The sequence below is a fragment of the Narcine bancroftii genome, chromosome 13 (genome assembly GCF_036971445.1).
Source record: "Narcine bancroftii isolate sNarBan1 chromosome 13, sNarBan1.hap1, whole genome shotgun sequence".
NCBI classification, from domain to species: Eukaryota; Metazoa; Chordata; class Chondrichthyes; order Torpediniformes; family Narcinidae; genus Narcine; species Narcine bancroftii.
The window spans coordinates 28729125-28755451 of NC_091481.1; the positions used below are offsets into that span (position 1 = coordinate 28729125).

The 26327-nt window shown below is 44.1% G+C and overlaps 1 protein-coding gene across 5 annotated transcripts in view; it reads left to right on the forward strand.

Annotated features, from left to right (window-relative positions):
• LOC138748864 (non-muscle caldesmon-like) overlaps positions 1–26327 on the forward strand; it is a 195926-nt gene that overhangs the window by 75165 nt on the left and 94434 nt on the right. For 4 of the 5 annotated variants that reach the window (XM_069909697.1, XM_069909694.1, XM_069909693.1 and 1 more), the window contains one exon: positions 15550–15665. In XM_069909697.1, coding sequence (XP_069765798.1) covers positions 15589–15665 — 77 coding nt within the window. In that variant the 5' untranslated portion in view covers positions 15550–15588. Of the gene's footprint in view, positions 1–15549; positions 15666–26004; positions 26057–26327 lie in introns of those variants that run through there. The other variant, XM_069909698.1, reaches the window with a different exon arrangement.

Genomic DNA, 26327 nt, shown 5'->3' on the forward strand with positions numbered 1-26327 from the left:
TCAGCCGTACTGTGAAAAAAATTAGATGGTAAACTGCCCAATCCTGTGGTCCAAGTGTGAGCGGAGCATTCAGTGTGGGAGGTTTATTCAGCAAGGATATGAAGGCAGAATACTGCTATGGATTAGCATTGAACATTGATTGCCTCAGGAAATCAATTTTGTCTTCAAAACATTGCAACCCAGTCAGCAATTCAGTCGCAACATGGCAGGTAGTGAAATGTAATATAACAAACCTTAGAAATCATGAACTACAGGCAGCTTTGGGTTTGTGTCATTTCATTTGTCATCGTTACTATGTCACAGGACAATGGCTCAGCAGCTAGCGGTGTTTAGCTGTGCAGTCTCAGTAACTTGTGTTCACCTCTGACCTCAGCCCGCATGGACAATACACATCTTCTCTGTGACTGCATGTGTTTCTCTTTGATGCTCTTGTTTGCACTCCCTTGCCCAAGATTAATTGGTTCACTGACTGTTGTAAGTTGCAACTAGCATGAGTGGATGGTAGGACAAATGGGTGGGGAGGAGTTGATGGGCAAGTGAGAGAGAATACAAGAAAATCAATGGGGGCTGGAATTGACAGGAATGCTCTGAGAGCTGGCATGGACTCAATGGGTTGAATGGTCTCCAAAATTGTATGAAAAAACCATTCAGATAACAGTGGCCAACATTCCCTTATCATCACCTATGCTGATTGTTGTGTGGTGGCTCACTTCATGTAGTTACTGGGTCACAGTGATAAGGGTTTAGTCCCTGTTCTACACTTAACAGTGCAGTGCAAGAATGGAAGCAGGTAGATTGTTTCCGATGCTGGGATAAACCAGAACCAGGGTGTGGTGATACACCACTGGCCTACTCCAGGGGGAAACATCTGTACCTGCAGGAGTGTAAGGGGACACGACAACAGCCAGCCGGCTGTCAATCAGTCGGCCTGAATGGATCAAGCCCCACCTGGTCGGGTGTCAATCTCCCTCCGGGATATAAGCCTGTGCCAGCCTCCCGAGGCCTCACTCGCAAGAGTTGCGGCAGCCACAGCCATCCTGGCTCTGTGGAAGTCTTTGTGGATTAAAACCTGTTGTACAGTCTTTACCTTGTTTGTGTCTGATTCTGGCTGACAGCGCACCACACAGGGGTCACAGTTTAAGGATAAGGGGGTTTTTTTAGGTCTGAGATGAGAAAAAAATTCTTCTCTCAGAGGGTGGTAGATCTGTGGAATTCTTTGCCACAGGAAGTAGTCGAGGCTGGTTCCTTGTCAATATTCAAGAGTAGGTTAGATATGGCCTTGGTGGATAAGGGGATTAAGGGGTATGGGGAGAAGGCAGGTTACTGATCAACCATGATCATAATGATTGGTGTTGTAGGCTTGAAGGGCCAAATGGCCTACTCCTGCACCTATTTTTCTATATTTCTATGTAAAAGCACACTTAAGTGCTTCGCCCCATCCATTGACCTCACTTTCTCAGACCTATAATTGGGACACCTTATCCCCACCAATACCCTCACCCACAACAGTCACTTACTAGTCTTGGCCTGGAGAAAGGATCAATTTTAATTTCACCATTAGTTTCTAGGAATATTGTAAAGCAAGGGCTTCTGTATTTTTAGCCTGCCACCAGTCTGATGAGTCTAACACCAATTTTACACTCCTACATGAGTAGACTTCAACCAATGTTCTCCAGTCAGCTGCTGGAACTTTGATGTAAAAAAACACATCTCCAAGAGTCATGGAGAATGAGCATGAGAAAACCTAGACCCCTGCTGACCTCTGAAGTGGTCCAGTGAGCCAAGCAGTCATCATTACCAGTTAAATGCTACTCAATCATTTCAGAACTACTGATAGGCATTGAACATCACCATCACAAGTGTTTTTTTTCATATATAAAATAAAAAATGGAATTTAAGAAGGCCGTGGGAACAATTTTCCATCCAGATGAAGTTAAACAAGAAAGTCTGCAGATGCTGGGGTCGAGTGCAGTACACAAGTAAGCTGGAGAAACTCAGCAGGTCGTGCAGCATCCATAGGAAGTAAAGGGTGCCCAAGGTTTGGGACCTGGGCCCTCTGTCAGGTACATGAGCTGCTGAGCTTCACTGACACATTTCCATCCGGATGAGATTGATAGGAAGTGTTGCACATGGGAAACCTATTGACTTTATCGAATAGTCATGTGCAATGTGTGGTGAGATTCCCAGCACTGGGTGGGGATGGGATTGGCGGGGGCTGGGAGGGACTTAAAAAAAATGATCCCTCATGATTTCAACTTGGTATCATTGTAATCTTGTGAAGTCTGTTAAGGTAATATTTGAAACACCAACCTTTAACTCAGAATGACCTAATATGACCTAATATGACCTAATATGACCTAATATGCTTACAAAACCCAATCTCCCAGTGAAGCCATTACTTTAAAAAAAGAGTTAGCATTGAAAAATTACAGTACAAAAGTTCAATGAATGGGACAATGCTTAATTTTGGCCAAGATTGCTGAAACTTGGATGGCCGAGGGCATGAAAAGTTCTTTGATGCATGATTAGAAACTCGAGAGTTTTTTTTAAAAAAGGCTGTATCATTAACAAATAGACAAGAGTTGGGTCGTGTGTGTATTTGTATTGCAGGTAATGAGTTGTTGCTTCTCTTCAGGGCAGCCCAGTTGGCATAGCGGTTAACGGAATGCCTTCACAGAGCCAGTGATCGGGACTGGGGTTCGAACGCTGTGCGATCTGTCAGGAGATTGTACGTTCTCCCCGTGCCTACGAAGATTTTCTCCAGAGGTTCCAGTTTCCTTTCACCGTTCGAAACATTCCGGGGGTGTCGGTTAATTTGGTGTAAATTGGGTGACACAGACTCATGGGCTGATATCCATGGCTATGCCCAAACCCTGAAATAAAAAACAATTTTTGGTTCAACATTGAAGATAAGAAGTTTATCATATACTCTGTACTGATATTTAACACTGGACTAACAGGCCATGCTGATATTATTCACTGGTATTTTTCACTCCAAGATCCTTTCAAATATTCTTCATGGACTCCATTTCACTTCTCAAATTTTCCCTTACTTTAATCCTCCTCATTGTAATCTATCTCAGTTTAACGCACATCACTCCAATAACTTCTATTACCCCTTAAACTGATACTATTGACTGTAGTAGCTTTCCTTATAAGATGCTTATGGAAAGGAGTGATTAAGAGATGCTAACATAAGAGCCAGTTTTTTAATAGTGCTTTGAGCTCATGACAAGTGTACATTCAAATATTTGGTTTGCCAATAAATGAAGCAATGATCCTATTTTTATACATTGATAAACAATGTTTTATAATCAAAGGGGGGGAAAAAAACATCCTCTCTGTATAATTACAACATAATCTGATACTATCCAGCAACAACAGTGAGATTTTTTTGTTTTCTTTCATGGTTACATATGATTTCTTTTCCCCCTCCGAATCCTTGGGTACAAACATTTACTTTAAAAGAAACATCATTATGTATGACCATTTCCAATGTTGTGCAGTTGGAAAGACACTCGGTCGCTGAAGCAGAAGATTTCTGCTCCAAGGATATCCCAATGCAGTACTGAGTCACTACTCAACATCATATGCAATATTGATGCCTTGTCTGCTCTTTTGAATGGTCTTTGGCTTGGCTTCGCGGACAAAGATTTATGGAGGGGTAATGTCCACGTCAGCTGCAGGCTCGTTTGTGGCTGACAAGTCCAATGCGGACAGGCAGCGGTTGCAAGGGAAAATTGGTTGGTTGGGGTTGGGTGTTGGGTTTTTCCTCCTTTATCTTTTGTCAGCAATGTTTAATCCCCAATAGGCAGTAGTGAAACGGAATGGATCATGATTATTATATAAATACTTATGGGCACTTGCTCAGTAATTTTATTTACAACAACGACTCCATCTCTAAATTGATAGAATACATTCTGTGAAAATGTACAATAGAAATTCAGTACTCTTTTTAAAATTATGTTTGAATAGCAGTCTTCGGGAATGTAATTCATGGATGCTTCAACTCGTGCTCCAGGGAGTTTTGCAATCTTTTCTGGCTCCTTTAGATTACATCTCTTCCAAGGATGATATAAACGGTCTTCATTTGTTTTTGCTGCACAAACTAATATAACTAATTCAGGATTATGCATCAGAATACATTTAATTCAGTAAAGAGCAGAGGCAGTGTGGTAATTCTTGTTATTTTTTTTAAATTTTCCCATGTTCCAGTTAGATTTTATGAGAGAGTAATCTTTTGCAGTTTCAGTCAAAGGAAGAGCTGACAGGCAGCATCCATAAAGAAATCTGCTTACAATTAGTGGCTGTTTACACCAGAGGGAAACTCATTGTGTTAGATAAGCCCAGCACCTCTTGGTTTGCTGGCAAGCAAGAATGAAATTCAGCCAGTTATGTTTGAGAAGGAGTTTTGGTGGATTGGTCTTATCTTATCTAGTAATTGGTGACAAAATGCATTATGTTTAAAATCTCTAGCTCCACTTTTAATTTTTTTTAAAAATTAGACATACAGCATTGTTACAGGCCAATATGGCCTTACAAGTCCATGCCGCCCATTTTACCCTACATCATTAACCTACACCTCGGTACATTTTTGAAGGGTGGGACGAAACTGGAGCGCCTTCCCCCCCACTCCCCGGAGAAAACCCAAGGAGGCAGGGGAAAACGCACAAACTCCTTCCAGACAGTGCGGGGTTCGATCCCAGGTCCGGTCCCGATTGCTGGCACTGCAAAGGAGTTATGCTAACTGTGCCACTGTTGGAAGGAATCACGTGTAGAAAGCTCACTGCTACTCTCGCCTTGACAATCTTGACAATGCAGTGCTCTTTGGCAGCAAGGATCTTGGTGAAAGAGTTCTTATGGAAGGATGGCTGTCTCACATTTTGAGGAATGTTGTACTTGGTACCATACTCCTGGATGACAAAAGTAATCTGAAACTTCTGCAGAAAGCATCACATGAAGTTTTGTAGATAACGCATGATGTACCAGCAATAATCACAAAAGAATGATATTGTGATACTATCAGGTCTTTATTAACTAAAGGCAGGAACTACAGGTACCCAACCTTTTATCCGGAATTCCAAAAATCGACAACCTCCAAAAACCGGCATTTTTTCGGTAGATGACATCTGCTCATCAAAGATGGAGTTTAGCATCAAACATGACCCGATGTGACCCTCGCTCAACTCCTGTGTATCCCGACGCATACCTGTGCCTCCGGATTGCTTATACTGACTTGGCGCTTTCAGTTGGCTCAATGGCCGTCGTTGTTACCCAAAATGCCCCATGTAGATGAAAGTACTGTACCAGCGGAAGCTCCTGGTGCTGATACAGTGGAGGGGGTGGGGGGGGGGGAGAGAGAGAGAGAGAGAGAGAGAGAGAGAGAGAGAGAGAGAGAGAGAGAGCGAGAGAGCGTGACTAGAGTGGGTGGGGGGGGAGAGAGACGGCAGCGCGACTCGGGTGGGCAAGGGAGGGAGAGAGACGGCAGCGCAACTGGAAGGGGGTGTGGGTGGATACGGCAGAACAATTCGGGTGGGCTTAAATCTGGGGCAGCTGACTTTTGTTCTAAAATCCGGAAAAATCTGAAATTCGGAACACACTGTCCCCCAAGGGTGCCAGATAAAGGATTGTGCCATGAACTTCATTGACTGATTGAAGCAAAGAGAAAGGGATATGGGTAGGATTAGTCTCGGGAGACATGTCCAGCCAGCAACAGCCAGTCGTGGCATAATAGTGGTTTACCACAATGCAGATAAATATATAGATTTACAACAAGTAATCGACAACCTGGAAGGGAATTCATGCCATTGTTTAATCACAATTTAGCCTCAAAATGAACACTAGAAAATAGGAGCAGGAGCAGACCATTTGGTTGCACAAGCCTGTCCCCAAGTTCTGGTTTATTGCCACTTGTACCGAGATGCAGTGAGAAAGTTTGTTTTGCAAGCTGTCTAGCAAGACACCACATACGTAGTACAGCAAGTAAAACACAGGATAGAAGTACACAGCTACAGAGAAAGATCAGTTATTACAAAGCAAAGGCAGCATAATTTTGCTCATGTGAGGTTCATTTAGTTGTCTGATAACAATGGGAAAGAAACTACCCTACCATTCAATATAATAATGGCTAATCTGCCCCAGGCATCACCTCTTCTGTGCTATTTTCCCATAGCCCTTTATTGCTCAATATTTCAAAAAATATTTCCCTCCTACTTAAATACCTCTCATGAATCTCCATGACCCTCTATTTAGAGAATTCAAAATTTAAAAGCAGGGATTGCTTGGTTATTAAGCTCCAAACTCTGGACATTAGAATGTACTGCATGGAATCTGTATTATCACATCAATGTGACCCATGTAGTGTAATTTGCCAAACAAATAAATAATCCCTATGCCAGAGGTGCTCTGTGATTAGTAAGGGATTGCTTAAAGTGGTATGTGGGTGGAAAGAAAAAGTTTGAAAACCACTGTTTTAATCGTACCTCAATGACTCGTTATGTGCACAGTTTCATAACTCCAAAGAAAATGGGCCAATGACAATTTTTCTCAAGCAAAACATTTCAGTAACAAATGGATCTAGAGCAGTGATTCTCAACCTTCCCTTCCCACTCACTCACCACGTTAAGCAATCTCTTACTAATCACAGAGCACCAATGGCATAGGGATCACTTAAAGTGGGATGTGAGTGGAAAGAAAAAGATCGAGAACCACTGTGCTTACTGTAGACTAGACCTTATCTATAGCCACCTGTTTCAATCCAGAGTTTAAATAGAACAGCAATGTGAATATACCTCACTTCTGCCTGCAGACCCTACCTGCCACTGGGTATCAAGAAAAGAAGGTAGATGTTCCTTTTGAATGAAGATTTTTAAAAACCTGAAGATTGGGACAGTGCCTTGTTTGTCCACTTGGATCCCAACACTTATAGTATTATTCAGGTTATGTTGTATTGTATTGTTGGTCAAGCACTCTTTAAGTACTATTATATTTGAACTTAAATGCTAAAAGAATACTTTAAAGAGTGAGAGATCAGGCAGCATCGAGAAAGAGAGAGAGGATGTCATTAATTTTATTTCATAAGTTGACTATACTTATCCATATATATAATGAAGAAGAAAATCATTCTGGAACTGGGTAGAGAATGAAAAGGGTTGCCTATGTAAGGTAAGTTAAAGAAAAAAAAATCAACTCATTTTAATCATCCTTGTGTAGAGCACAGGCACAAGGGTCTTGCTTGTTCAGGATGGGCTGAAGGGTTTGTTTCCATGCTGTAGTAATCTGTGACTCTTTAATACTATATTTTAATATGATACCTTCTGGTAAACTTTTATAGCCATGAAGACATAGCATGCCAATGCTTTGGAATGCAATTTTATCCACATATTGCTCCCAGTGTCAGCATAAAACAGATTAGATATTGCGCAGACATATAGTAAATCCATTTTCTACTTTACCTTCTTAATGATCTCTCAGAATTTCAACCTGAGCTTTATTTTCGTGGCTGTTTGGGAAATATTTTATATACTGGAGGACACAGAAATTGCAAGACACCAGAGAAATGTGAACGTGCTGCTTGTACAGTTTTTTGGGTATTAGAATAATGGAGCTGCAGTTGTGCACGATCAATTAGACATACCTTGAGCTCCCTTTGAATGCACATTGATGCATCCAAATGGTGTGGCCATTTCCTGGTGACTCTCTCTCATTTTAGTCTGTGCCTTTTCATATATTTCATGCACGTATTTGAACAATGTTCCAAGATCCTCCCAGAGAGCTTGCACAACATTAGCATCATTTTCATTTGCTGAACTTCCAGCCTCAATTTCAACCTAAGGAAGATGCGCTTTCTTGTGTTTGCTCTGTTTTCCAATTTTAATGGCCAAGTGTAGTTTTCCCCCACCACTTATAATTGAAAATTACTTTCTTTGTTCTAAGACCCTGTAAATATCAGCTGAAATGCCATTTATGTGTTTTGCTTCATACTCTCTTCTGCTCTTGTCAATTTGCTGACCTCTACTCAATTTCTCCACTGCATCCCTAAACTTATCACCATTAAGTGAATCATTTAACTTTCTTAATCTCCCCTTCTTCTATCTCCTAATTTCCTCTGTTTAGTCTGGTGCTTCTTCTTCTTTGGCTTGGCTTCGCGGACGAAGATTTATGGAGGGGGTAAACGTCCACGTCAGCTGCAGGCTCGTTTGTGGCTGACAAGTCCGATGCGGGACAGGCAGACATGGTTGCAGCGGTTGGGTTTTTCCTCCTTTGCCTTTTGTCAGTGAGGTGGGCTCTGCGGTCTTCTTCAAAGGAGGTTGCTGCCCGCCAAACTGTGAGGCGCCAAGATGCACGGTTTGAGTCTGGTGCTTATTGACAGGCAATTTGCATATCCCCATATCATCAGCCCATTGCCAAAAGACTATCACTTCATCTTTTTTTTTCAACATTTCGGGGATGCCATTCCCATTCAGCACCATTTATTTCCTTTCCACTTGGAACATGCGAGTTGCTTCAAGACTTTCTTAATTCTGCTTTGATCTCTTTGCTGATTTGACATTCTTAATGGCACCACTATGTCTATTCTGTATAATGATGTAAGTTTGGGATAGAATAGAGAGAGGGGGATTTACTTACATTAGAATAGATCCCATAGCCCCAGAGGGATATAAACAATATGGGAAGAGGTGTAATCCTCTGCCAATCTCTCTTCCATTTCCCACATGTTCAACGCATCAAGATCAACCTGGGACATTTGAATATTAATGGGAAAAAGATTTAAATGGTGCAGTAGCGTTGTAGATTGCACAAGTGATGATGAGAATCCCCATACTCTAGTTTACATAATGTAGCTAGATAGATGCATCTAGATAGGTTACATGATATAATGACGATGACCTAGTTTAGAAGTACTTTTGATTTGTGGCATTATAGGAACATCACCTCCTTCAGGTCCCTCTCCAAGTCAAAAAACTTGACAGAAATATATCACAGTTCCCTAGTTGTCCTTGGTTTATTTCATGAACTCCCCCTAGCAGCACTGGGGGATCATCTTCATCAGAAAGAAGACAATAATTCAAAAAGGCAGCTCAACCGCCACCTTCTCAAAGGCAATGAAGGATCTACAATAAGTGCTGACTCTGCCAGGGAGGCCTAGATTGCAAAAATTAATTTTAAAAACCTCCTGCTTGAGCTTCAATTTCCACAAAAACCCAAACAGTCCTGGACAGCAAGAAAGGAGTGCCAAACTGTTAGGAATTCTCTCTTTAAAACGAGCCCATCTCCTTTCACAGATGAACATAAAACAATATCAGTGTCCTGGACAATATTTAGTCCTTAACAACAATTATCTTGTTATCAGATTGCAGTTTGTGGGATCTTGCCGTGCTTCTTTTCTTAGATTACAATTATGACTACAGTGGCTTCTATACCCTTCATGGTTATTTTAGTAATTAAATTATTTTGCTGTGAAGTAGCAAAGTCTAAACAGACAAAAGTAAAACTTTACTCATGTGAAAAATATGTCTAGCTTTGATTGACTTCAGGGGACTTCTCTCCACTGTTGCATTTTTATTGCAACTTTCGTCAATGCAACAACCAACAACATGCACTCGAAGCCAAGCTCAGATGACCCTCAGGCAACAGGCACTGCAGCATCCAGCAGCCACTGTCTGCACACAGTTTACAAAATATTTTCAGTCCTCACTTGAACGGCCAAAGCTGGGATTCCAAAGGAAGTGGAGGCCTCCGGCACAGCACAGGAAACAATCTAACTGGCCTTAAATGCCAGATTCCCTTCAGAGTTTTGCTAACCATTGACAGCTCTGTAAACAAGACTGGAGCAGAAAGAGGAGGCAGCTTTTCCTTTTCTAGATGCCGGCTCTCTGGAATTCTCCAAATGAAAGTGGACAGGGCTGAGGCAAAATCTGCAGTGATCAGCTATTTAACGGACTCGTAGATATCAGGAAGGCGTACGGTTTGATTAAACAACAGGGACTTGCCAGCCTTTTCTTTCTTGCTTTGAAAAGCTCTAATTCACGGAAGGAATTAAACTAAGATTTCTGGGTGGTCCCAGTGATGCAACATGTGCTTTCTCATTAGCTTATTCAACTGGAAACTTTAGTTACCAGTAAGGCAGATTTTTAAAAATACTTCTAGCATTTTATACTTTGTGGTGGTACGCCATTAGGCAGGTGAATTGGCCCTGCTTGTCACACCCACGGAGGGGCAGCAGGCCAAAATGGCGCTGTCGGGGATTTCCTCCTGACCTCGGCACCGGGCTCAGAAGCCCACGCTTGGCGACCCATGTGACGCCCCGGTGACATCAGGGCCCCCCAGCGCAGTTCTCAGCCAGGTCCAGGCTGGGAATACAAGACCAGCCAGGCAGCCTGCAATAAATCAGTTTTTGCTCATTGAACTCAACCTGTCTGGTTGTGCGATCTGTCAGTTAGGATTGTAGCCGCCGCTACAATTGGTGACCCCAACAGGTTCAAATGTCTTTGAACCCAACATGAATGACCCTTCGATCAACGCTATAGCCATCAAGCTTCCTGACTTCTGGGTTCAGGAGCCGGAGACCTGGTTCAGCCACGCAGAGGCTCAGTTTCACCTCCGCCAGATTTCATCAGATTTCACCAAGTTTTACCATGTGGTCACCGTCCTGGACCAGTCCACCACCAAATGAGTGCTGCACCTTGTTCAGCACCCACCCATGGAAGATAAGTACGGGATCATCAAGCGGGTGCTCACCGGCTCCCTCGGCCTCTCCAAGCACCAGCGTGCCACTCGGATGCTGCACCTCGACGCCTTGGGGGACAGAACACCAATTGAGTTGATGAACGAGATACTTGCGCTCATAGGCGATCACACCAACTACCCACTCTTTGAGCACAACATCCTCGACCATCTGCCTGAAGACATCTGGCCGTTACTGTCCCAGGAGAGCTTCGTCGACCCCAGGAAGGTCGCTCAAAAGGCTCAGGAGCTATAGCTCGAACGATTCCCGGAGGGCTCAGCAGTCCAGCAGGTTATGAGTCATGGGCATGACCACGTCCAGCCCTTCTCCAGCACTGCATTGGAACACCTGGCCCCTGCAGGGGCCTCAAAGAGCATAGCCAGAAAGAAGCAAGCCATCCGCTTCAGGCCTCTGCTTCTTCCACCAGCGCTGGGGAGCCAAGGCTCGGAAGAGTCGTCAGCTCTGCTCGTTCCTGGGAAATGAGCAGGCCGGATGCTGTTAATGGCTGCGGCGGCTGGCCAAGAACACAATCTTCTCGACCTGTGGAATTCAGTCAGTGGCCGATGCTTCCTCGTCGACACCGGGGCCCATATCAGCATCGTCCCGGCCACAGCCATCGAGTCCCGGAACCGGTCTCGAGGACCTCCCCTCCATGCAGCCAATTCGATGGAGATCCGAACATATGGAGTCAAGATCATCCACTTCCAGATTGGCCAGCGGAAGTTCTCATGGAGGTTCACCATTACGTCCCTTCCAAACGCCATCCTGGGTGTCGACTTCCTCCTCGCCCACGGACTCCTGCTCGACATTCGAGGTAGGCGACTGGTAGATGCCTCCCACCTCCCGCACAGAGCAGCCGCAGATGGCCACAGTCAGCACGCCCAAGGACGAGTTTCAGCATATCCTGGACGAGTTCCTGTTTCTCCTCAAGCCGCAGTTCTCAGCCACCTCACCATGCCACAGGGTGTTTCATTACATCCCTACCCAAGGCCTACTGGTCCACGCCAAGGCACGCCAGCTCCCGCCAGATAAGCTCCAGATAGCGAAGGAAGAATTCTCGCATCTGCAGGAGCTGAGGATCATTCGATGCTCCGACAGTCCTTGGGCCTCACCGCTCCACCTGTTCCCGAAAGCCTCTGATGGCTGGCGCCCCTGCGGAGATTATCGATGGCTTAATGACGCGACAGTACCTGACTGTTACCCGATCCCTCACATCCAGGACTATATGGCCAACCTGCATGGTTCGAGGGTATTCTCCAAGTTCGACCTGGTGCGCATGTATCACCAAATCCTGGTGCACCCCGAGGACATACCCAAAACGGCCATCATCACCCCCTTTGGCTTGTTCGAGTTCCTGCGCATGCAGTTCGGGCTCAAGAACACCACCCAGTCCTTCTCGCGCCTCATAGACACAGTGGGCAAGGATTTGAATTTTATATTCATTTACCTGGATAACATTCTTGTCGCCAGCAGAGATCGGGCACAACTCAAGTCTCACCTGCATACCCTCTTCTCCTGACTGGCCGACTTTGGCCTAACGATCAATCCGGCCAAGTGCCAGTTCAGGAAAGAGTCCATGCAATTCCTGGGCCATACCATCACGGCCAAAGGAGCCACACCTGGCACTACGAAGATTGCTGCCATCAGGGAGTTCCCATGCCCGAACAACCTCAAGGGGCTACAGGAGTTCGCGGGTATGGTCAATTTCTATAACCGCTTCATTCCAGGCACTGCACGCATCATGCAGCCGCTCTTCGCCCTCATCGAAGCCAAAGACAAGACACTCGCCTGGACTCCAGAGGCCAGCAGGGCATTCAAAGCTACGAAAGATGCCCTCGTGAAGGCTACCCTGCTCATCCACCCATGCACCGACCTGCATATGGCGCTCTCCGTCGATGCCTCTGTCACAGCCGTCGGCGCCGTCCAGGAGCAGCAGGTGAACCGACAGTGCAAACCACTGGCATTCTTTAGCCTACTTCTTCTACCGCCAGAGCGTAAGTATAGCACTTTTGATTGCAAGTTGCTGGGCATGTACCTGGTGGTGCGTCATTTTCACTATTTCCTGGAGGGGAGGCCTTTCACCATTTTAACGACCACAAACCCCTCACTCAGGCGCTCGGTATGGCAAGAGATCCCTGGTCGGCCTGCCAACAGCGTCACCTCTCCTTCGTTTTGGAGTTCACCACCAACATTCGGCACAAGGAGGGGTAAAACAACGTGGTCACCGACGCACTCTCATGACCGGCCATTTGTGCGCTGACACCCGGCCTTGACTTCGACCAGCTCGCCTGGGGTCAGAAGTCCAATGAGGAGACGTGGGCCTTCAGGACTGCCATCATGGGCCTGCGGTTCCAGGACCTCCTGACTCCTCACGGTGAGGGCACCGTCCTGTGCGATGTCTCCATGGGCACCCCACGACCAGTGGTTCCTCAGAAGTGGTGCAGGCAAGTCTTCCACCATATCCATGACCTTTTCCACCCTTCCATCAGGTCCATGGTCCATATGGTGGCAGAACGTTTCATCTGGTACAGGTTTCGGAAGCAGATTGCGGACTGGGCCAGAACCTGCACCCATTGCCAGCTTTCCAAGGTACATAGGCACACCAGAACACCCGTACAAGATTTTGAACAGGTCTGGGAACGGCCACATACATGTGGTAACTGTTACCTTTTCACAGTGGTAGACCGCACCACTCGTTGGCCCGAGGTGATCCCGATGCCAGATGCCTCGAAGGACTCCTGCTCCTGAGCGCTTTTGAACGGTTGGGTTGCCTGGTTCAGTGTCCCGAACCACCTCACCAGTGATCAGGGCACCCAGTTGACCTCTACGCTCTGGGCACGGCTCGCCAACAGGTTGAGGATCGAGCTACATCACACCACGGCCTGTCACCCACAGGCCAATGGGCTAGTCGAGCGATTGCACCGCGACTTTAATCGGCACTTATGGCCCGCCTCACCAGCCCCGACTGGGTGGACGAGCTGCCTTGGGTGCTCCTGGGCATCTGCTCGACACCCAAAGAAGACCTACAGACGTCATCAGCCGAGCTGGTCTACGGTGCACCGCTAGCCCTACCCAGTGATTTCGTCAACGCACCTCACAACCCCCAGCAGTCACCGCATGGTCTAGTTCCTCACCTCCGGGCCCAGTTGGACTCCTTCACACCCCCACCGCCGCCCAGACATGGCACACTGGCCTCTTAGGTCCCCAGCGAACCGTACTCTGCAGAGTAAGTTTTTATCAAGCAGGTCCCACCCACAGCACCTCTACAAAGACCATACGAAGGGCCATTCAAAGTTGTTCAGCGTTCAGGATCCACTTTCACACTGGACATCGGTGGTAAGAGGGAACTGTTTATGGTGGACAGGTTAAAGCCAGCCCACCTTGACCCCACCGTAGTTATGATGCAAGCCAAGAAGCGAGGCTGCCCAGCAAAAAAGGACATTGGCGCCGGTTCTGGGGGGGAGGGTGGGGTTGTGTGGTGGTACGCCATTAGGCAGGCGAACTGGCCTCACTTGTCACGCATGTGGTGGGGCAGCCGGCCAAAATGGTGCCGCCGTGGGTTTCCACCCGACCTTGGCACTGGGCTCAGAAGTCCGCACTTGGGGGCCCACGTGACGCCTCGGTGATGTCAGGGCCCCCCAGCGCAGTTCTCAGCCAGGTCAGGGCTGGGAACATAAGACCAGCCAGGCAGCCTGCAATAAATCAGTTTTTGCTCACTGAACTCAACCCGTCGGTTGTGCGATCCTTCAGTGAGCGGTGTAGCCGCCGCTACAACTTGAGCTTTAATTTTACCATTTTATGATGAACAGTTCAGCTTAACAGAAATTTGAAATGGTGAGATTTTAAGAGACTAAATAACTGCTTTATATGTATAGTCTATCATCCTGCTGTTTGGATTATTGTCACTCACTGGACAGTAACAATCCTCAGATCTATGCATTTTAAATATGCTCCTAGTTTTTAATGAAAACCTTTCTTAATTAACATCTGGAATGAGTGGTTCTACTTACCGTATATTCTTGTGGAAAAGTCAGGGATTTTTTTAATGTTAAATTTATGGAGTCTCCTATGACATGGATGAAATTCACCGTACTATATCCAAAAATCCAAAATACTATATCAGTAGCAGAAAACCAAATGATTTCTAAACAAAAATTGAAGTAATAATTCAGCGTCTGTGTATTAAAACATACATACTACCATGAGGGAGGTCGGGACCACGGTAAGCGTGTGTCATCAGAGACATTGGATGTTCCAATCGGCGGGGGGGTCAGGTCCAAGTCGAGGGTCAGCATTCGAGGTGTCAGGAGCTCCAAAGAGCAGGCGGCCGGGGCTGAGCCATGAGTTGTGACTGACGCATCTGGAGCTCTGTCCTGCTGGCAGCTGGGGTCGACTTTTACATGAGATATGTGGAAAATTCCAGATTTTCTGGACAAAAGGAAAGGGCCGACTTTTACACAAGATGGACTTTTACATGAGTTTATACGGTAATCCTGATTCATCAAACCAAAGGAAAACCTACTTGTCTATTAGGCACCTGATCTGGCAAATGCCATAGTGTTTGAGTAACACACAAACATGCTGGAGAAACTCAGCAGACCATGCAACATCTATAGGAAATGAAGGGCCTAACCCCTTCATTAAGGTAGGAGCTAAAAGCAGGCAGACATCTGAGTTGTGTTTTTACGGACATCTAAATAGAATGGTGGGGAGGGGAATGGACAGAGGAGTGAGGAAGGGGCAGGGGGAGTACAGGCTAGAAGGTAAGATGTTTACGTTGGATCACTTCGATGTTTATACAGTGTTCCAATTATTATTTTTAGATTTTTAACAAAGAAGATCAGAACACTTTCCAATAAACCATGGATATGGATGAATTTGAACGCCGTAGGGAGGAACGCAGGAAAAAGCGTGAGGAAATGCGCCGGGAAGTGGAAAGGTAATGCTTTGCTCACAACACCATTGCTGGCAATTGTTTGTTTTTTATTCAACCTCTCTGATGCATGATGGAGTTACTTATTACATAGCAGGCATGGAAGTCAATGCGATTGAATTCACTAACTGCAAAATTGCCATGGATCAGATGTTTCACCTTACCCCTGGGTTTTCAAGGTACCTTCCCATCAACTACACGTGCAATGTGAAATTAACCTTGGATCACAAACATGTAAAGCTGTCAGTGAATTGGTGCAATTTTAAATCTATTACTTCAAAATACCATAGTAGATAGAGGCTACTTCTTAGTATTATTCTGAATGATAAAGATATGATTTAACCTGCAGTTTTCTCTTTGGTTCATTGACTATCTAGACACTTGTGAGCTTCTTAACAAATTCCACTTCTAACCTTCAGTAACGTCAAGAGAATACATTACATAGGAGAAAGACAATGCCTACAATTAGATGATATTTACCTTGCTCGCCCGGGAACATTGTAAATTGGCAAAAGCATGATTTTTGAGCAAGGAACTTAGTAGATAGGTTCTGGTAAGGAGATCCCACAATTAGAAACTGAATAAATGATCAGTTGCTCTCTTCTTCTTTCACTTTGGAGGGATTTTTAATACAGGTATGAGCACATATCAGAAAGGGCACCACTGAGAAAATAGCATGGAATGATGAGTCCAACCCAAGGGAGTTTGGATTTTGACTGAACAGGCCTTTTTATAGTGAAGCAAAAATGGTTAACATAAAGGTGCATATTCTCCACCTTTACATCGCTTAACTTAACCTGTTGAAAGCTCTGAGGGCAGATTCAGGAGGTGTCACCGATCCACCTAGGGGATTATAGTCAGAGGTGGAGTGACTCTCTCCACCTCCTCGCTGAAGGTGGCTGCGAAGAGGCAGGCTGATGACAGCACGATAGCCTGCGACCAGGAGCGGGATTTTTATGATGCACAGGAGATCTGCCTGAGTCCTAAGACTTCTTCCCACCAGCGCTTTTACCTGCTTCTCGGTTGCCATTTTGGGTGTAGGCTGCTTTCCCTTCTCGGCGCGTATGGATGACATCGTAGTGATGGACGGAACTACTACACCACTTGCCCCCACCTCCCTCAGCTCCAGGCTCTGCTGTGTTGAAAGCAGTGCTGGACCCACCTTGTAGGCCTTCTCCATAAAAAAGGTAAGTTCAAGTTCACAAACGACACAACCGTGGTGGACCTGATCAATAAGACTAACAAGTCAGCGTAGAGATGAAGTGCAGTCACTAAAGGACTGGTGCAGAGCCAACAACTTGTATCTGAATGTCTTAAAAAAATAAGAGATGGTTGTCAACTTCAAGAGTGCCCGGGGGGGACCACCCTCCGCTGACCATTGATGGCTCCACCATTGAGCTCGTGAAGAGCATCGATTTCCTTGGAGTGCACTTGGCGGAAAACCTCAGATTGTCCCTAAACACCAGCTCCATAGATGAGAAAGCCCAGCAGCACCTCTACTTCCTGCAATGGCTGAGGAATGTTCATCTCCCACCCTCCATCCTCACTACATTCTACAGAGGATGTATCAAGAGCATCCTGTTCAACTGCATCACCACCTGGTTTGGAAGCAGTACACCACAAGACCCTGCAGAGGATAGTGAAATCACCAGAAAAGATCATTGGCGGGGGGGGGAGGGGGTCCTCTTCCTACCATGAAGGGCATCTACAAACACTCGATGCAGGCAAAAGGCAATAAACATTGTGAAGGACTCCACACACCCCTCAAGTAAACTGTTCCCCCTTCTGCCATCTGTTAGGAGGTACCGCAGCACTCAGGCTCTTACATCCAGATTGGGCAACAGTGTTTTTCCCCCAAGCCATCAGACTCCCGAACTCCCGGAACATCTGGGGATAGGGTACCGTGGACTGTTACTGTTTAAGTCATAATATTTTAATGTGTTCAATTTCTATTCTAACTTGTATTTATGTAAATATTTTCTGTGGTTGTGGAGACACGTTATCTCGTCTTTACTATGCGAGCATGGTATGAACAATAAATAAAGGTGACTTGACTTGAAAATTAAAACTGAATAGGTTTGAAAAATTGTTGGCTTTATCCAGGTCATTAGGGTACATTTATATTGCACACAGATGGGCTTTGACAGACAAAAACATCATCCATCTTAAATTTTTGTAAGTGCTTTTGATTTCCAGTGACCTTAATGACATAATTTATCAGAAAACTCTTTCAGGTGAAAATTTATAATCTACTGAGCCATTGGCAATGATGCACCTTTCATTAAAGTCATTCAGCCGCCTCATTTATTTACAAATGATCTGTTATTTGGCTAATCACTGTGTTTCAGTAGTCAAAAAAGAATCAAGGGCAATTAGATGTCATTACCAACACTCCAACATCAATTATTCTCTGAAGACCCTTGAATTTTTCCCATTATTCGCGCAGTTCCATTTTCCACCTTATTTTCCATGCTACTCATACCTAATACACTTGGACTCTAAGTTGAAACATTTCAATTGACTCAACCAATACAAGCTTTGCAAGTCAGAGATGTACTATTCATTAATAGTACGGTGGGAATGAAAACCCAGGTGCTTTATTTCATTCTAATAAGTGATTCTTGAATGGTGTGAGGAACCGCGAAAAAGGGAAGAAATAATGATAAAGTTAGAATTTTTTTTTTGAAAAAGAGCATTATACTGTCAGCAGAGATTTGTAAAATAAATCCAGAATTCAGTATTTCCAATCAAGAATTGATCATTACGCCATCAGCGAAATCGGCAATAAAACAGCGAATGTTGGCAATACTCAAATGGCCAGTGGAAAGAGAGGCAGTTAACGTTTTAGTCATTTTACTGCAACTAGTTCTGATGGAAGGTGATTACCCTGCAACATGCTTCCTTACCTGCTGAGTATTTCCAGCAGGTTCTGGTTTGTATTTCTGATAAGTAGCTAACGATTTGCATCAATTAGCGCACCTTTTGATCTTTTGGCATTGCAATACTGAAAGGTTTAGCAAATCTTGATTGGGGATTGCACTGTTAAAGGTTTGGAAACAGGTGACTATCTGCAAGCTGTAAGTGAAGTAGAAGCTGTCAGCCTGGGGCAAGATGTGAACCAGAAGTTGATCATGAGATCAGCAGCTGCTAGAGTCCCGATATGGTTGCACTTGGATTAATCTTTCCTTTCTCATTTATTTTTGTACCATGATATGCTTAAATCTATGTTCAAAGCTCAGAAATGAAGGCTTGCGTCTGTTTCCTATGAAACACTGGGCACCATTTAAACTTTATTCAGATTAGCTTTTTTCAAGCAGCCATGGTTCAGAAGGATAATTCTGAGATCACACACTCGGAGACAGAGCAACAGGAGGATGGATCTGGGATCACACCATTAGCTCATTATTCATGCTTTTCCCACTGGTGAAAGTCAATTCGTTTTGTTGGTCTTTGTAAATTGCTGAAACCATATGAGCTCAAATTGACACTGAAAGGTATTCAAACATACAAAACTCTTTCTTTGTTCTCAGGGAGGCATTTGTGTCTTAATTTGAATCAAATTTTATAAAGTTCCAATGAAGTAACTGAGGCAAAAAGCCCTTCACCCGACTTTGGTCATACCACTCCATTGCAAAGTCACCAAGGACCTTCTCATGTGCTGCTGTCTGTTGTACCTCAAGGCATTCAACACAACTCTAGTGAGCAAACAAATCAATTAATTAGTGGTTGGGTAGGTTCTGCTGTCAGCAAAAGGGGTTTCTATTGCTTTTGATAGCATTAGTTGAGGGAGGAAAGTTTTAACGTCTGGACCTGTACTTATTTCCTAGAATTCACTGGACACTTTTATATAAACAGTTATTTAAGTTTAGTCATACTGCGTGGTAACAGGCCATTACGGTCCCCGTGCCACCCAATTACTACACCCCTGGTACATTTTGAAGGGTGGGAGGTGTCGGACTCTGGTTTTACCTTACTCTTAATTTAGTCTATGTGTGGTCTGAGTCCAGCGTGTTCTTTGAATGAAGTGATAGGAGAAGGTATTCGGTTCAACAGTCAATTTATTACACAGCACAAGAATAAAACTTAACAGAGCTCTGGGTCAGTCGTTAGTTCATAGGTCACCTGCACAGTGAGCTACTCCCCAAGACTGACCCCTATTGTCCAGTTGGCTCAGTTTATATAGGTCAACCTTTACATACAGAACAAAAGTTGGCTTCCTTTTCTAGATTTCTTTGCATAAGGGTTATCACAAGTCATCTCCTGTTTTGCAGATATCTGGGGTGTAGCACTCCCATCTTAATCCTCCAAGCCAGACTATCCTGTTGATTGGATCAGAAATTAATTCATCCCCAGATATTTCTAATCACCATTCTGTCCCTGTCTGGCCAATTTCTGCTGTTCTCTTTAACACCTCCTCATGCCTTCATCTCCTAGACTGGTTTTCCATTCCCTTTGTTTCTTGCAGGCCATTCTTTGTTCTGGTCTGGCCTGTGTCTCCTGTGCTACTCACCACCTCCTCCAGTTTGAGCGTTCCACCTAAATCGTTTTATGCTTTTCCTCTCCCTGTATTTGGGAGCAGACCATTTTGCTCAGCCAACTTTGCTCCATGCTGTGATTGCCACTTAATCACATTCCTCTTTTTCCCTGACTCATGCAGTACATATAAACTTATTAATTAATCATTTCTTCCATAATGTTTTAACCCCTAGATTCCAACATAGGAAACCAGAGTCCCTCATGGAAAACTCACGCAGACATGGGGAGAACAAATAGACTCCTTTCAGACAGCACAGGATTCGATTCCCCGGTCCTGATAGGTGGCGCTGCTAACCACTGTGCTATCCCTGTATATAAATCTGAACCTTTTTAGATTTTTTTTCTCTCATTTGTGCTACTGGATTTAATCAGATTGCTTTTTTTTTTGCCTTATTCCCAATACAATGGTTCTCGCAGCAGAAAGAAGGGTACGACTTGTGGGCCATTGCTAAATTGATAAACAAGTCAGGAGAATCTTCAGCATTAGCAGGATTTGAATATGGAACTCGCTATGCATGTGGAAGAGACAAGAATAACAATTGTGTGTTTCTTGGGAAACTGGATAAAGGAGGGAGAATCAGAGCATGTGATGATGTAAGCGCATCAATCAGGATCCTACTTTTTTTTTGCCAATATATTTAGATGAAGAGGGGTGGAAGGAGACATTTCTTCAGCATTGATATCAATATACTACAGATCTGTGGGTCTGCCATTGTGGTGGCATGGTTAGCATAGAGGTTTGCACAACGCTATTACAGCACCAGTAACCCAGCTTCGAAACTGCCGCAGTCTTTAAGGAGTTTTGTGCATTTTACCTGTGTTTGTATGGGTTTCCCCACTTTCCAAAGACATACAGGGTTAAGTAAGTTTATAGATCACATGGGTATATTTGGACAGTGAGGGCTCATGGGCCAGAAGGGTCCATTACCATACTAAATCTCTAAATTGAAATTAATTAAATTAAAATAAATTTTCTGATAAAGTAAAAATCTCCTTTGGAAATAGCATCCTATCAGAACCCAGGATTGGGGTGGGGGGGGGGGGGCGGGGGTGGTGGGTGGCCAACCAACCTAACAACCCACATGTCTTTGGGATATTGGAAGAAACTGGAACCCCCAGAGGGATTCCAAGCAGTCATTGGGTGAACATGCAAACTTCACATCATATCAGCTCCATTGTACAGCCCAGAGTGTTTTCCTACCATTTCTATCTTCTCCCATGTTTGTCCCTGCCATGTTTCCAGTCCCTGTGTTTTCTTCAATATTTGTATCCTTTCTCCCTCCCTCCACTATTCTTTGTGCCTGTCCTGTGTTCAGTCCCTCTGCCTCTCAACTGCTCTGCGGCCATACTCCTGCAGCATATCTTTCCCACCCTCTTCCTACATTTCGTGTAACTTATCTGATCTGTGAGTTCTGCCAGCTCCCCACTCCCTGATCTATCTCCATGTCATGACTTCTCACTAGTTCTGCTCCCTCTCCACTAGTCTGCAGCCTCTCATCCCTCTGGCACCTGCATGCCCATCCTTTCTGCCTGTTTCCTTCCCCTCTCTCAAGCCTGATTGTCTTCTGGTGCTCATCCCCAAAGACCTTAAGGACATCTGGTGTTCTATCTCGCAGTAAAAGGCTGCCTGATTCAAGCACAGCCATTCTGTGCACCATCATCAATGTGTGGGAGCATTTCACCATCCCCACTAAAATGTACATGTGTGGGACATTGGGGTCAATCCTGGCGTTCAGCGTATACACAGGATGCTGGAGACACTTGGCAGCTCAGGCAGCATCTGTGGAAAGGGAAGCAAAGTTAGCATTTTCAATTCTTCCTCAGAAGTTTCAGACCTGAAACAGTAACTACAGTAAAATCCCTGTTATCCAGAATTTAAGCAACCTCAGGAAAGCAGCATAAATAGGGTGGAAAATAATTAGATAAAATAGATGGGTTTAAAAATGGTGCCCCTAGTTGTTAGTTCACCAATTGCACAACACGCAATCTCAAGCAAATCCACTTATCAGGCACCTACCAATCCCCAGAGGTGCCGGATACCAGGGGTTTTACTATATTTCATTTTCCACGAATGCTGTACTCCCACTCTTCTCTGTTTTTATTTCAGATTTCACCATTGGAATTTATTTTTAATTGATATTCACCATTCTTGATTCAGAGGGTGATATGAGAGAAACACATGGGGAATTCCATTGCGGAAACTTGATCCTTGTGGGATCACCTGTTCTTAATGCAAACAATTATGAAGAGTGGCTTTTTCAAATAACTATGAAGCCTTCAGTGAATTTATGGGGAAAGAGTTAAAAGCTGCAATTCTTTCTTGAAATTCTTATGATTTCTCAATAGTGGCTGCCTCATTAAATGAGTAACATTTGGTAGCCAGAAACTCGATCCAACCTCATTTTCCATGATGTTTGTTCTGGAATCTTAAAAAATAACCTCTGATTCAAACAGGTCCTTTGTTGGACAACCAGTTAGGTTCTGTATAAAGCTAGATATAAATAGTACGTTGGTATTTGCATTTGTCAAAATCTCTGGAGAGAGTATTTTTAACTGCACATAATGTTTATGATAGGAAATTCTTCAGATACTCATTTTCCCACTCTGAGGATCACTTCTTTTTTCCCCAGCTCCTGCAAAATTTGTGATTGTAGAAAGTCCATTTCAACACTGCCTTGTTAGAAAATGCTAACCTTGGCACATTACAGTCTAATGGGAATTCTGCAAGTTTCATGAGGATGTCAGACTGTAAACTAGATATCCTACTAAACTGTCAGCACAGATTTTTATATAGAATGAATGCTTTATTTCTGCAACACATGGTGCTATTCCTTTTGGAGCAGCAGCAGTAAGCTGAAAAAAAAATTCTTCATACTCCCAGGGAAATGCCCTCTTTCTGCACAGGCTCATTACAACAGCTCCAGGACGTCCTTTGGATGAAATGTCTGTTTCAACTGCAGAAATATGTGAATTGGTCGCGCCAAACCTCAAGGTTCAGAACAACAAATCATTAATTCATGTTTATTTGTCTTTCTGTAAATTTGATTCATTGGATCTTTACCTTCCGGATGAGTGTGGGTGGGAGGAGAATCAGTCAGTGGGGAGATGATGAGTACTGAGCAGAGAAGGTTATAGGGGAATTAGTGTGGATTGGACTTCTCTGAGAGGCAGCATACACTAGATGAAATGAATAACTCCCTTCCATATCATAAGGAAACACAAGAGTAAGATATGAAAATAAATCAAGGTGATTACTGTTCCAATGTTTAAGAAAAGTTGGACAGGTTTCTGGATAGGATGGGTTTGGAATGATATGCAGACAGGAGAGTTAAATTTGTGTGAGACATTTTGGTCAGCGTAGGGAAGTTGTGTCGAAGGGCATGTTTCCATGCTGTATGACTCTATTCTGGATGAAAGAAAAAGGTTGTATTTTGAGGAAAATATTATGACACCCGGCCTGGGTGGAGTGTTGGAGGTTAATCAGCCCCAGGATAGAGGCCTGGAAATGACTGCAAGATTGCATTAAAGCAATGCAGCGTGGATTTGGTGGTGCTTGCTGAGGTGGTGCACAGATGGTGGCCATGCAGGGAGGTGGGGCTCTCAATCTACTCACAGCCAGGTGGTGGGTGCTGGAAATGAACAATTGACAAAATGCCAGCTCCAGGGTGAGACTGGGCCCCTTTAACAACATACCTTGATGAAGGGCTCAAGCCCGAAACATTGGCTGTGTATCTTCATCTTTGCTATATAAAGGGCACTGTTGAGTTTCTCTAGCATTGGGTTTTTACTTCAATCACAGTGTCTGTGGACTTTCATGCTTTACTCCCCTTGAACTAACCCTGAAGCAAGTTTTAGCTCTCCAGAAGTTTGCTTTGGGTTAAGTGGATTCTACTGGTCTCAGCGATGGTTTTGCAGAGCAAAGTTATGAAAACAAAGAGATTGCACAAAGCCTGATTGCACATATGTGTAAAATATCAGTGTCTTTACTTAAAGCATCAGAAGCAGGTCAAAGAGGTTTATTCCAATCAGTGATATTATATCTGTCTCTTCAATAATGCCTGCAATTAACAGTAAATTCACACCAGTGCCGGAGAAAGAAGCAACAACCAGGTTTAGAGTGGCATGATTACCCATTGCCATTACAGCGCCAGCAACTCGGGTTCAAATCCACCACTGTCTGTAAGGAGTTTGTTCGTTCTCCCCACGACCATGTGGGTTTCCTCCAGATGCCCCATTTCCTCTCAGGTTCCAAAGACGTACAGGGTTAGTAGGTTAATTGGTGGATTTGGGCGGCATGGGCTCATGGGCCAGAAAGGCCTGTTTATGGTGCTGTATGTCTAAATTTAAAATAATTAAAAAATACAAGCAAGTATGGCATTGAAGGTAGTTAAATTGAAAAGACCTGACAAAGTGACAAGTAATTGGCATGCATTGTAGGATCTGTGGTCTTGAATGTGCAATTGTTAGGGGTCTAATTCCATGATGAAATTCTCACTCGAGCGTTGTCATTGATATTATTGGAATGGAGTGACCACTGTCAAACCACCACCTTAGCACCTTCAACCTGTCACACTGCAAGACGAAATATCCTGAGCCTAGAGGAATGGTTCTTTCCACTCACATCCCACTTTAAGTATTCCCTATGCCATCGGTGCTCGGTGATTTGTAAGGGATTGCTTAAAGTGGGATGTGAGTGGGAAGGGAAGGTTGAGAATCACTGCTCTAGACCCAATTGTTACTGAAATATTTTGCTTGAGAAAAATTGTCATTGGTCCATTTCCTTTGGAGTTCTGAAAAACCGTCCACATAACAAGTCAATGAGGTAATGATTAAAACAATGATTTTCAAACTTTTTCTTTCCATCCACAGACCACCTTAAGTAATCTATTACTAATCACAGAGCATCTATGGCATAGGGAATACTTAAAGTGGTCTGTGAGTGAAAAGAAAAAGGTTGAGAACAACTGGTCTAGAGGGATACTGACTGCAACAAATAACTTTTGTTGATATTCCAGTCAAAAGTGAGTAACTTAAAAAAGTCTCTTTCTTTAATTTTTGTTAACTTTGGTGAGGAATGTTCATGCTGTTGAACGAAACTCCATTAGCATCACTCCCATTCAAATAAACATAATCAGTAAAGACCCCTTCAAGTAGAAGCTCTGAAAACCACCTTGCATAGGACGACCACTTCAATACATTTTGCAGTGGCATTTGGGAGTGATACTGACAGTTGTCCCATTGCCTGGACCTCACAACATGGCAACTAGTTGAGCTGTTGCCTCACAGCTCCAACAATCTTACCTCTGGCACTCACTGCATGGCATTTACACATTCTTCCTGAAACTACATGGATTTCCTCTCGGTGCTTCGGCTCCCTCCCATATCCCATAAACATGCAGATTATTTAAGCCACTGTAAGCTTTACTGAGTGTGTGGATGAGAGATAGAATCTGGGTGAAGGGTCAATGGGATTGTGGGGAGAATACAATGGTTTAGAACAGGAGTAATGTAAAAATGAGTTACCATGGACTCTGTGGTCTGTATCTGTGCTGTGAGTTTTTATGACACTTTGAATCCATGTACCCAGTAAATAAGCAATTTTTAACTTATTTTATAAGGTCTATTTCTATTGGGAACATATACGCTGCCACTTGTGAATTTTCTCTCAGGATTACATATAAGTTCAGGTGGGTATGTAAATATGTTTCAGTTGATACCCATTGGTGCGGTCTGTTTCCTGAGACTCCGGCTGGGATTGAGCTTTGCATTGAGTTATTTGACAGGAAGTGAGTAATGGGAAGCAGGCCCAATCAACACTGCCAGGAAGTCAGCCTTTCAAACTGTGCTGAGAACATTTGAAGGTAAATTTTTCTCTTTAGTTTATCTGCTTTTAATGCTGATTTATGCCTGGGTATTTTTTGGTGAGATTGTGCCTTGGAGTTTGCAGCAATCTGATTTTGTCTTTATCACTACCACAACTATAGTTTTAGCAACTTGGATAAGAATCAGAATTGCAGTCTTTGTTTCTCTCTCCTGTAATTTGGAAGGGATGCACACAGATCAGATTCCTTTGGAGGCTTAGTCTCACACAAAGCAATGCTCCCCTCGCCTTCCAATAAAATCTGTGAGCCG